The sequence below is a fragment of the Triplophysa dalaica genome, chromosome 2, assembly GCF_015846415.1.
Source record: "Triplophysa dalaica isolate WHDGS20190420 chromosome 2, ASM1584641v1, whole genome shotgun sequence".
NCBI lineage: Eukaryota > Metazoa > Chordata > Actinopteri > Cypriniformes > Nemacheilidae > Triplophysa > Triplophysa dalaica.
The window spans coordinates 7,731,426-7,743,444 of NC_079543.1; the positions used below are offsets into that span (position 1 = coordinate 7,731,426).

Here is a 12,019-nt window from a genome sequence, read left to right on the forward strand (position 1 = left end):
TTTAATTACAATTGTATATCAACTGTTACATTTTCCTTTACGCGGTTATACGGTAACTACATCGTATGTACGTATGGAAACGTGCCTAGGCTTTTTTTAAGTCTTGTGTACGCGGGAAAAGTTATGTCGAACAATTGTATAAACTTACCGAATGTCCCCACTCACCGGCAACATGATGTTATTGACATGCAACAGAAACGGACCTGTCCTGAAGCAAAGCAGAGGATTTTAACATACATGCACACCGAATACCGAGAATTGAGTGACGTGGCATTGACAACCGTTCCTATTCGAATTTCAGTTTTCACCTGCATCGCAAATATGTATTATGAGAATAGGCACACTCGCAATAAAGTTAACAAAGTGTTTATTTTTTATTAATTTCACACGTTCTTGTTTTTCAGAAAGTTTTAAATGATGATGTGTTATAATCAACGACACTAGTTGCGGCTGAGAAACGCCGCGTAACGCTGAGAGATTACAGTCATGTGATTTTTCTCTTAACGGTAACTTTCATCACTCATATCTCTCGGCACTTGTCTGACACGATGTTATTTTGCTGTGGCAAACAATGTACCGTTAGTGAGAAAGTTGAGCAGAAGAAAGAGAAGACATCGTCCTGATGGTGTCGATCCATTAAGCGGAGATCAGACAGAGGATCCCCGAAAGACACACATTCTGTGGAGAATGCAGGTACTTTTAATTCAGACGCGATTTCTTTAAGACTGCAAGGGAAGCTCAGCTTCCCCTATAATTGTTAAAAATTGAATGGTCAAATATATGTACTATTATGTTAACATTTTATTGGCTAAAAACTCGTTAAACACGTTCATCTCGAACGAAAACAATTTCGTTCAGAATCAGCTACTTAGGTCGGCTGACTCGATTTCCTTCTCATTCATTCCCGTAGCGTACAGTGCATTACTCTGTTGAAGCCCAGCGTCCATTGACTTCAATGGGGCGCTTTAAACAGTTTTTTTCAGTGCTTAGAAACAAGACGGTCATTGGATAATGCTGCGATTATGTCCCGCCCACGGACGCTCAGCGTCTCTGGGATGAATGTAGGAGTGGGCTGGCCCGGACTCCGAGCGTCTGCGTGATGATTGGAGGGTCTGTCATCTCTTTTTAATCCACTTTTATGTCCTAAAACGCTCGTTTTTTTGGGGTCGACAGCTTTTAAAAACGTATTTCTTGTTTTTTTTTAGCTTGTTTGCTATACACATTGTCACATATCAGCTTTTAGACATTTTTTCTTTATAAATCATAAATGACAAGGAGGCAAACTGCTGCAACCTTCATCGTATATTTCACACAATTTCACACCACATTCATTGTTTCAGTTTAACTTAATTCCCACATTTCCTCCCGTTGAGTTAAATATATATATATATATTAGATCGTTTGTTCATTAATTCATATAGTCTGAACTAGCCAGCTAGTGTTGTGGCGAATCGGCCTTCCATCGCAGAAAGAAATCTCAGAGACAAGGGTTCCAGGTGCCAAGAGTTTAAACTTTATTTGCCCGGACAAACAAAGTGGGATATTCAGAAGTTCATCTGAAGGGATCCAACGAATACATATCTGACTCCATCTTTTATACATTGTTTTCCAGTTGTTATCACAGTTTAAACCAATCATGTGTGCATGACATCGTCTTCTTCCAATCAGGTTTCATATGACATCACTTTTTCATTAGCCCGTCCCTCTGCGCTCATAGTTCCGGCCTACCATATTAGGATTTAATGGTTGCGTGCGCCCCTCAAAAACAAGTGCCTCTTTATCTTGACACTTTCCTGGGGGTTTCGGACGATACATGATTTAACCATGTTTTTATTAAAGATGAGCTCATGGTTTAGCGATAATGAGCTACCGGTGTCCTCGGTTGTATGCCATTTAATTAAACTTCTCTACAAAAGTGTGTGGGGAGTTCGTCTTAGTGTTAAAAGATATTTGGTGTGTGTGCAGATGTTCAAGTGTTCAGACTCTTGTTAAAATGAGCTCACTGTTTAGAGATACCAGCGTCCTTGACTCTATGAGACAAACCAAACTTCCTTATTAAAACTTATTTGTGGTGTACGTGCAGCTAAGATAAGATGCTTGTTGTTCATGCAGGTGTTCATGAGCTCATACTTATACACGAGGCCCAATCTTGTTTCCTAAGAATACATGAAACCTATAACTAACTAAATGTATCATTTTATGTAAGAAAACTCAATACTATAATAGAAAAACCACCATACTAGCAAACTGCACACGATGGCAGACAGTGCTAATATTGTCGACCTGATTTTGGCAAAGCCATTAGAAAGTTTTCCTTTCGATTAGAAACTTAGAATTAAACAGCAGGGCAGATCAACACCTTAGATTGATTTAGTGCAAAAGATAGGGAAAAGTAACAGGTCTTTTCAGCTCTCCTGGTATGACAAAGTTAGCTGGCTGACTGGAAGTGCTGTGAAAAAAAAATGTACTGCTGGCCATTCCCTGAAAAGTTATGGCCATCACTTTGATTCAGGGAGACTGAGGTCTGAACTTCAAGTCCTGTATTCAGATCAGGACTTGCAGAGTAACATGGGAAAGCTGTGTGATTACTTGGTGTTCCTTAAAGACATGGAGTTGGACAGTGCAATGCCTCAGCTTTACAAACTGTTCTCATTAGTGGCAACAATTGGAGCTACATCTGCAAGTGTAGAAAGGAGCTTCTCCTGTTTAAAGCGGCTCAAGTCCTACACCCGTAACACAATGGCCCAAGGCCGTTTAAGCAGCCTAGCTCTGCTGGCCATTGAGAGGACACTGGTCAAGTCACTGGAAAACACGCCTAGTTGGTACGACAGGGTTGCAGAGCATTTTCTTGAAAAGGAATGTAGGGCAGAATTTACATATAAATAAATGGACAATTTTTATGATTTAGGTCGAAAATGAGCTTCCCCTTTTTAAAAGATCAGCAGCCGCCACTGTTTTAATTAAAGCACCAATCCATGATACCCTTAAATGTAAGATATGTGTCATGCAAAACTGATATGTAGTATGACAATTACATTTTAATTTTAAAAGTGTATAAAAGTGTATATCGAAGAGTTGCACGTGATAAGTTAGTCCTGCTCACGTCTTGACGTTTAGCAACAGACACGCTAAATTGCAGAAACACAGTGTTTATTTTTTTGACAATTTTATCGTTATTGAAAAACTAATTATTTCTTTATATTTATAATTATTTAGTGTATTATGTGTTATAAAGTTGAACTAACCGACACTTAGGAATATTTTAACAGTAACTGAGTTTAAAGGGCTGAATTTAAGTGTGGTTATAGAAAACTTGAATGACCACTATCACTGTTTTAACTTTGTGTAAAACAAAAAAGTCAATTTTCTTGTTGGCTGTTAATCTTTTCGTAACTTAATATCTTTTCTAACTTGTATACTGTGTTTCTAGTGGCTTTTTAGGCAAAACGTTGTAACATAATGTTATCATTTGTAGGGTGCTATGGATACAAGCGTTTGCCAAATGGATACATGTTATTATTGTAAGACAAAAATGACATTGGGAAAATGACATTTGATTGAATAATAAGCTCTTTTCATTTCAGAAAAGCCCAACACAGGGGAGCAACGGAGTCTGAAAAACGACTTCAAAGTGTGCAAATCGATAGGTGCAGGAGGATTTGGAGCAGTTTATGAAGGGACGAGAAGATCGGATGGTCTTAAGGTGGCAGTGAAGTTGTGAAAAAGAATCAAGGGCTGGCTTACGTCATTATTGTAAGTAAAGTTGTACGATTCTCTATTTCTTCTGAATTCCTTCACCCACTTCAGCACCGTCACCATGTTTGAAAACGTTTCATTTGTTGCCTAATCAACATGAACTTTGTTTTTTAGCCTCACCATCCCGTCCCCATACCAACAGAGGTGGCTCTTATGGTCCTAGCGAATCAAGAGCCCAGAGCACCTGAAATAATAGGCCTCATAGCCTGGTATGATGAGCCTGACAAGAACATCATAGTAATGGAGCGGCCTCCAGACTTCAAGACTCTGTCCAGATTCATGGAAAGGTTTGGATTCCTCGCAGAGGAGAAAGCATGTTGCATAATGCGCCAAGTCGTGCAAGCTGCGCTCGTCTGCACTGAAAGAGGGGTCTTCCACAGAGACATCAAGCTTGAGAACCTGCTGATCAACAAGAAAAGCATGGAAGTCAAACTTATTGATTTTGGGTCCGGCGAGCTCCTCTGGACAATTCCTTACAGATCATTCATAGGTACGTATTATCCCTGGAAGCTTCATTATGAAATCAACACTGAATGTCTAAGATATTAATATAAGTACATTTGATTAAATAATAAAACTCCCTATGTCTTTTTTTCAGGCACAGATGTGTACTGTCCACCCGAATTGAACATCAGAGGGAACTACTACGCTGAGCCAGCTACAGTATGGTCCTTGGGGATTTTGTTGTTCCGGCTGTTGATGGGGCGCTTCCCAAACAAAAAAGACCACGCAAAGTTTGCTGGACGCAGATGGTCCTCACATATCGCTACAGGTGAGACTTAGAATAGCACTTTTAAAAATACATCTCATGACGTTTTATGCAAAAAAAACAGGAACACAACCACTTGTATGGGTAATATAGGAATAACTTTCTCAATTGTTGATGGATGAGTTTATATTGTTTTTCTGACTTCAACATCTGACCCTCATCAATGACCGACCAGGTATAAAGTCTATGGTAGTATTCAGATGTCTCTTTCCTTTTTCTGAACAGAATGCTGCCATCTGATTAGTTGGTGCCTACAACAGAATCCAGATAACCGGCTTAAACTGGCAGAAATCCTCCAACATGCATGGTTTCAGGAATCACCTGAAGATCAAAGTCATGGACCAGCTGCAAGACAAAGAAATATTCCTGTGCCAAAAATGGCGCAGTTACTGTGCGTTCACACCGCCAGCGATACGCAGCGATTAAGTGAGGCGATGTCATTAATTTCAAATGAGAGCCGACAACACGAGCGACATACAGTAGGCGTGTTTAGGCCGTGTTTAGCGACACAACAAAGTTGAGATAGGAACGTATTTTAACGACCTCGTTGCAAGAGACTATTGACACCTTGTGAAAGTTTTGCTGGCGGTTTGAACGCACAGTTAGACCGAAGACAGAAATTTGATACACTCTAAAAAAAAATTTGTTTACTCAACTTAAATTTTCTAGTTATCTTTTTGCACTTAAGGATTTAAGTTGAATTTACTTAGTATTTAAAGTATTTTCAACTTAAAATGTGTAGTTGGCATAATTAAACTATTTGGCCCAACAATTTATTTCAAGTTGCCTGAACTCAAAAAGTTAATTTGAAGCACGTTAACTTACATTTTCTAGTTATCTAAACTAAACTGTATGTTCTTTGAACTTATTATGGCATATTATCTCAACTTGCAACAGCACATTCAACCAAATAAATAACAGATATTTTTCATTTAAATTATTTTATTGTCCCTTACATATAAATACTCGTTCAGGAGAAAACTCAAATAGTTGATTCTCATGACAAAAATGAAATATAACATTACGTGTCACATTTACATTTACATTACATTTACATTTAGTCATTTGGCAGACGCTTTTATCCAAAGCGACTTACAGTGCACTTATTACAGGGACAATCCCCCTGGAGCAACATGGAGTAAAGTGTCTTGCTCAAGGACACACTGGTGGTGGCTGTTGGGATCGAACCAGCAACCTTTGATTTACCAGTTCCGTGGTTTAACCCACTAGACCACCATCTCACATTTAAAGTACCTCCTACACAAAATGACATCTCCACTTCAATAACTCTGAGTAAAACTCATGCATAAATACACATATCCTTACAGAAAAGACACATGAATTTCACATGTGATCATATGCTTACCACATGTGTTTAACAGGTGCAAAAAAACACATGTCAAATGTGTGTTTTTTGAACATATGGGTGTGAATCCCATGTGAATTCCCGAGTGAAACACATATGATAACATTTAAAAATCCAGGGGATGAAATGTGAAACACAGGTTGTCATGTGAAGAACATGTGTTCACATGTGGAGACATATCACCACATGTCGCACATGTCATCCCATGGGTTTTTACCTGTAATCATATGTGTTTCACATGGGAATTCACACCCAAATGTTCCAAAAACACACATTTCACATGTGTCTTTTCTGTAAGGGATATAAATATATATATATATATATCAGTATATATATATATATATATATATATACACATAGAATATAGAAATACTGAAAAGTAAAAAAACTATTTGAACACACATGAAAAGTGTTAGTCCACAAATACATGATTTTGGGTGAACTAACACTAAGATTTTACACATTTATAAAACCACTTTAACTTCGAAGTAACTTAAAACAAATGAAAACTTAAAGGATTTCTGAGTAAAATTTAAACAGATTCTTGGAATAAATTAATAAGACAATGCATTTTTAAGGGAGTGCACTCTTGAAGTACAAGTTTCAGCGCTGATGTTCATCAGTGGCCTCTGAATTACCTCAAAGGTGTATCTGAGGTTTTTGGGTAGTTTATGTTGACAGCATACAACAACCCCATCATGTTCACATAGGCATTCTCAGAACAACTGCTTCCTCAATTAAAAGGGCCACATCACACAAGCTGCACGGAAGGGGGTCTGTCACATCTTCCACCACTGTGAGGATTCCAAGAGTCATGCCTCTGGTCATCTCTTCTTCCGAATCTGTGTTCTGTATTTAAAAAATGACAAACTTCAAAATGTGTGTTTTCACATATACAGCACTAAACATCAAAGACTTAAATACAACATGAGTACACCAAATCGTATTTAAATTCAACAAATCAAACCTAATTTTAAAGCCAACATGTACTTTCATGACAAGTCCAGCTTGAATAACTATGCTGACGCATTGCTGCCGTGCATGGAATGCACCATCAGAATAGTTCCTTACTAATGAACAATTGTTTTTCATAGGGATGTACAGGAAATACCTCCACAGTGAATAAACATCACCCAAATTCATGTTTAATAACAGAACCCAGGCAAATTCAGTTTTAAGATGTCCTCAATGGAAACAATTACAGTCCAACTAGTGCTATTGCTGATATGACATGTCTTTTAACCCAGCCCTAGTCTCTGCTATATTTAATTTAATACATACCCACTTGATCAAAAGTTAAGGATCCCTTCACAAAAATGTTTAAATTAAAATTAAATTATAAATTAAAATAATAAATTAAAACTTTTAATTAGAGTCCAACAAAAAAGGAATTTCTTTAATACTGTTTAAAAGGCTACCAAGTTGAGACCCCATGAAGCTGAATGATAAAAAGCAAAGTGTACGATTTAGCAAATTTTAGCCAAAGGGTGACTACAGTGAAGATGCTAAAATATAATATACTGTAAGTCATATATTTTGAATGCTTTTAAGCCACAACATAAATCCCATAGTTACAACAGTGTTGTTCAAATTTCTAAATCTTTATTTCTTTTTTTACTCTAAATTTGAGTAAGTGATCCTAAACTTTTGACCGGTCCTATACTCCATCCACATCCAACTTCAACTTCTCAATTGTGCGTACGCATGTTTTACAAATCCCTACTATCGAAGAGTGTACAGAAGCTAAATTTTCAGGTGCAACAAGTTCCAGATTTGATACTGAAACTCCTAACTGGACATATTTTTAACATAAAAACAATTTTAATGCTGGAAACGAGTCAAGTCTGTAAAAGGAGGCGGGGCTCTGTTGTCACTGGACTCACTTGCAGCATGTCATCCTCGCTATGGCTAAAAGTGAGTGAATGTGAATATATGTACTTACATTTTTATCTAGGCTGTCGATTATGGCCCTGATTTCTACAATTCCATACAGCACTTTGAACGGTACAGACACAGCAGCTTTGGTAGATGGCGGTCTATACCCTCATAGAAAGACTTGCTCAGATCCAGTGTCACTAGGCTGTTGAATTCTGCACTGATCTAAAGTAATTATATTAAATGACACAAAAATAACCACAACATGTTAAAGTACATTGCAAGAAGTATAGCTACTAATTAGGTAGCATGTTACAAAATTGTATTAATGTCATTGTTCTGCTGAACACAAAATAACATATTTGGAAGAATATCAGTGACTTAACAGATCTCATCCCAAATGTACTGCTGTATTAGGGAAAATAAATAATATGGGATTGATTTGGTTACTGACATTCTTCCAAATATCTTCCTTTGTGTTCATCAAAACAAAGAGATTAATACAGCTTCAGAACAATATGAGGGTGAGTAAATGATAATAGCATATTCATTTTTTAGTAAACTATATATTTAAATAATAACAGAACCATACCTGTCTTTCACAAAAAAGAGCCGGCCATTTCTTCTTCCTTTCAGACACTGGAGGCTCTTTATGATTTTCTGTCTTCGTAGAGCATATGTGCTGCTCATGGCTCCATCCACAAAACTCATGTCTGGATTTGTCTTTTTCATCTCTTGGCACATCAGTCCCCTTTCGTGTTCCAGTGTTTTCTGGTCTTTTCCGGCAGGTAGATCTGGGAGAAAGTTTGTTTCAGATCTTTTTGGCTTCTTCACTTTGTTTTGTTGACCTTGGACTCCCTCTCTACATCTCTTTGTAGACTTTACTCTCTGTGCTTATAACAAAACAGCGCCTCCCTTGAGGCATAATGCCGCAACTGCAGTTACAAAAAACAGTCCATTGAGTGCACCCAGTGTTTTTTGAGACTTGGAGTTATTTAAATGATGTATGATCTTAAATGTGAAAATTCATGCAGATGTAGTATGTCAAATCACACAAGCTGTTTTAATTAACCACTTTAGCAGTAACGTTTGCGAAAAGCATGTTTCACTCGCACACAAAGCTATTCTAGTGTTTGTTTATTCATGTCACTTGCAACGAAATAATATAATAAGTATTATGATCAAAGTTTTTTCAGCAATGGGAGCGATCACTTACATCTATGTCGTCTAAATAGGTCGGACTCGGTTCAGCTGCTAAGTAACTTTTCAGTTCACGTGAAGGAGCGTCCGGTCGCACAGGCTTTGAAGCCTGCCATACGTTACCATTTAACGTTACAAAGCTTTACATGGAATAACATAACATTTGTCAATCTCGCGTAAACGCTGATTTGGCTGTATAGTGATTCGTTTTGACGCAAATAACTTGAACAGGAAAAATTAATTATGAAGCCGCGTTATGTCTCACAACACATTTTCCCGCTCTGTATTTTGCCATTTATCCATATTTCTCTCTCACATTATTAGAACGGTGCAGATTACTTTACTTAATTACACATTAATTGAAATATTGTGATATTATTTGAATAAGGGAGGGCATATATCATATATCCCTCATGTAAAATTAGCAGCAACCGCCTTTAAGCAACAAATAATGCACGTCTTTAATGAATTGTAGAAAAAGATGTGCTAGATTAAGTTACTAGTTTTGTTGATTTTTTTAGCTTTAATTTGCAGATGATCAACTAAAGTACTGATAACTGGGTTATATGTGGGAACACCACATGGATTGCAACGGTTTTATCAGTCAGATCTGGAAATATTAATAGTGCAAAAACACATCGACGATTTGTAAAAATACATTGATGATTAGTTCATACATGTCATTTTACAAGTTGTTACACCTTAATGAACAAATATACTTACCAGATTAGATGATGATTGAGGAATTAAAAACAACTGCCGAAATAAACTCCATGTCATGGCCTACGAACGTCTCCCGCCGCTTCGCTGCAGAAGATCTCGCGATATGCTAACCTTACTGGTTCAGCAAACATTTTTAAGTTGAGTCGACACATACTTAAGTTCAGTCAACTTGAGACTAGTTGAGACAGTGAAAACTTAGCATGGTAAGTTATATCAACAAATAAAAAAACTGCAAGTTGTGTCAACTTACAAAATTATGTTGAGAAAACTAAAATGCGGAATCATTTTTTACAGTGTAGAATAAAATAAACACTTTATTAAATATCCCTCGCTGTGTTCAGACTGACTTCATCTGACTAGAAACAGACTTACTGGCAATTTCAAAAATGAAATTTGAGTGTTGCTTCACAACACTGCCCTGTTAAACCTTGAGACTGAGACAGTCCAATATCTGTAGGCTACTTGTGAATGTATAACACATGTTCAATATAAGAATGACAAGAGACTAAAGGGAAATATACAACAGTTTCAGACTGTCAGTAAACACTGTTTGCTGTATTTTAGTTAAATAAACATTTTTTAACTATTGCTATGAGTTACACTGTGCTCTACAACATAAACATCATAATAGTAATAAATGCTTATAATAACAGTGTCTTTTTTTCCAGACACAAGACCATACTGTCCGCTCAAGTATTTCAACAGATGTGAAAGCAACGATAAGCCAACTACAATGTGGTCCTTGGGGATTTTGTTGTTGTGGATGGTGCAGTGGCGCTTCCAAAACAAAACAGATCACATGAGTTTCAATAATCACAAGTGGTTCAGCAAAAGCCCTGTTGAAAGGTGAGACAGAAAATACATTTTCTGAACTTTATATTTTCTTTAATTTACTCACACTCACACCATTCCGGGTGTATATGACGCACAAGGTGGCACTGTTGATCCTTCTTTAAAATAGAAAACACTGGTTTAATGTTTTCAGTAATATACTGCAGTTGTGGATTACTATGCTCTTAAAATCGTTTTGAATAAAATCTGAATTCTTTTTGTGCGTCTGCACAATTAATAAATGTATATATGTCAGCTGATCACAGATCAGACCTGCTGGCCTGAACCATTACAGCCCACTGTAGTCCAACATGCTTTATTACATTCTTTTCAAGTGAATATAGATGCAGCACCGAAGTCATGGTTGAAAGAGGAAGCATTGATCAAACACACCCCTGTAATGTCTCACTGAACACATGTCTATTTCCACTAGTGCTCAGAGAAATGGTTCAGGCTGGAGAAGATTCAAGCAGGAAGCACTAATTTACGTGTAACGCAGGTTTCCTGTCTCCTCACGTGTTAGTATGTTTGTACATATTTGCCATTTCTCGCTACCCAAGTGTGACAGTCTCTCTCTTTTTTATCTTATTTTCAGTCACCTGTGAATAATGAATAATGAAGCAGCAGTGCTGTGTGCATCTTTAAAAGCACGTTTGTCAATAGGATCCTCAATCTTTGATGACCACATGGTCCATTTAGGTACGTCTTTAAAAATAAACTTTATTAAACCTTTTGGCTCTTCTCTTGGGTCCTCTGGGATGTACTCTGGCCTCTTGCTATATTCAAACCTGCTTTGACTAGAGGCGACGAATTGAGAATTCAGGTGTGCAGTCATAGTTTGGGTAGTTTTTAGACCTGGTTGTTTAATCATTGATCAGTTTTATACCACAGGTGTGTTGGTTCAGCTGGTTCGATTGTGATGGAAGTGTTGAGAGATCTGTTTTTTTCGCATGCAAGAAATCATTTCACAATGTATTCTGTGCATTCTTCAAATCAAAAAGATTCTCCTAGAACATTGTGAAATTTTGAGTTTTTAGAGTTTATTTTGTTGATTTCATACTCAAATTTTCACTGTTTCTCAGTGGAAAGAGAATGAGAACAGTCCCAGAGGACAGTTGCGTTCCTCGGCGGTTGCTCTTTCGAAGCTTTATTAGAGTTCTCATTATGGTTCAATTAGTATTGGTTGTTTCTCCTGAAATAGGCACAAATGAGATCGTTATTGACACACTGTACAGTAAAACCATATGAACAGGAAAGAATAGCCCAGCACATTTGCTTTTGGAAATTATTGTTTACATTCATATTCTAGTAGACTTTGTGTTAAATATGTAAAGGGTCATCAGGCTATCCTAGATGTAGATTGTTTCTTCAGTAGAACACTAAAGAAGATTCTTGGCTGAAAACTTGTTCCTTTATTTCCGTCTTTGCTTTTTGGCTCAATTATTGGCTTCCCAATTAATCTCATTGCAGTTTAGAGGAAACAGATGTGATCTTAAAGA

The 12,019-nt window shown here is 37.2% G+C and overlaps 1 protein-coding gene and 1 long non-coding RNA gene across 3 annotated transcripts; one reads left to right on the forward strand and one right to left on the reverse strand.

Annotated features, from left to right (window-relative positions):
* Nucleotides 1–536: 536 nt before the first annotated feature.
* LOC130412176 (serine/threonine-protein kinase pim-3-like) lies at nt 537–5,278 on the forward strand. The gene is made up of 5 exons (XM_056737347.1): nt 537–693; nt 3,585–3,753; nt 3,871–4,246; nt 4,355–4,528; nt 4,751–5,278. The coding sequence occupies exons 3-5, from the start codon at nt 3,910–3,912 to the stop codon at nt 5,044–5,046; spliced, it is 807 nt and encodes a 268-aa protein (XP_056593325.1). The 5' UTR covers nt 537–693; nt 3,585–3,753; nt 3,871–3,909; the 3' UTR covers nt 5,047–5,278.
* A 202-nt stretch (nt 5,279–5,480) lies between these two features.
* Nucleotides 5,481–9,975, reverse strand: LOC130408665 (uncharacterized). Of its 2 annotated transcripts, XR_008904788.1 has the most exons (4): nt 9,690–9,975; nt 8,359–8,560; nt 7,834–7,991; nt 5,481–6,740 (listed from the first exon to the last, which is right to left on the reverse strand). It is a non-coding gene; the product is annotated as an uncharacterized LOC130408665 (long non-coding RNA). The 2 variants fall into 2 exon arrangements; XR_008904787.1 differs by having other exon boundaries at nt 8,359–9,975.
* Between the last annotated feature and the right edge of the window lie 2,044 nt (nt 9,976–12,019).

Coding starts and splice junctions, on each gene's coding strand:
- LOC130412176 (XM_056737347.1), top strand. CDS start 3,910: ATGGTCCTAGCGAATCAAGAGCCCAGAGCACCTGAAATAATAGGCCTC. Junction 4,247..4,354: donor TCCTTACAGATCATTCATAG/GTACGTATTATC, acceptor TCTTTTTTTCAG/GCACAGATGTGTACTGTCCA. Junction 4,529..4,750: donor GTCCTCACATATCGCTACAG/GTGAGACTTAGA, acceptor TTTTCTGAACAG/AATGCTGCCATCTGATTAGT.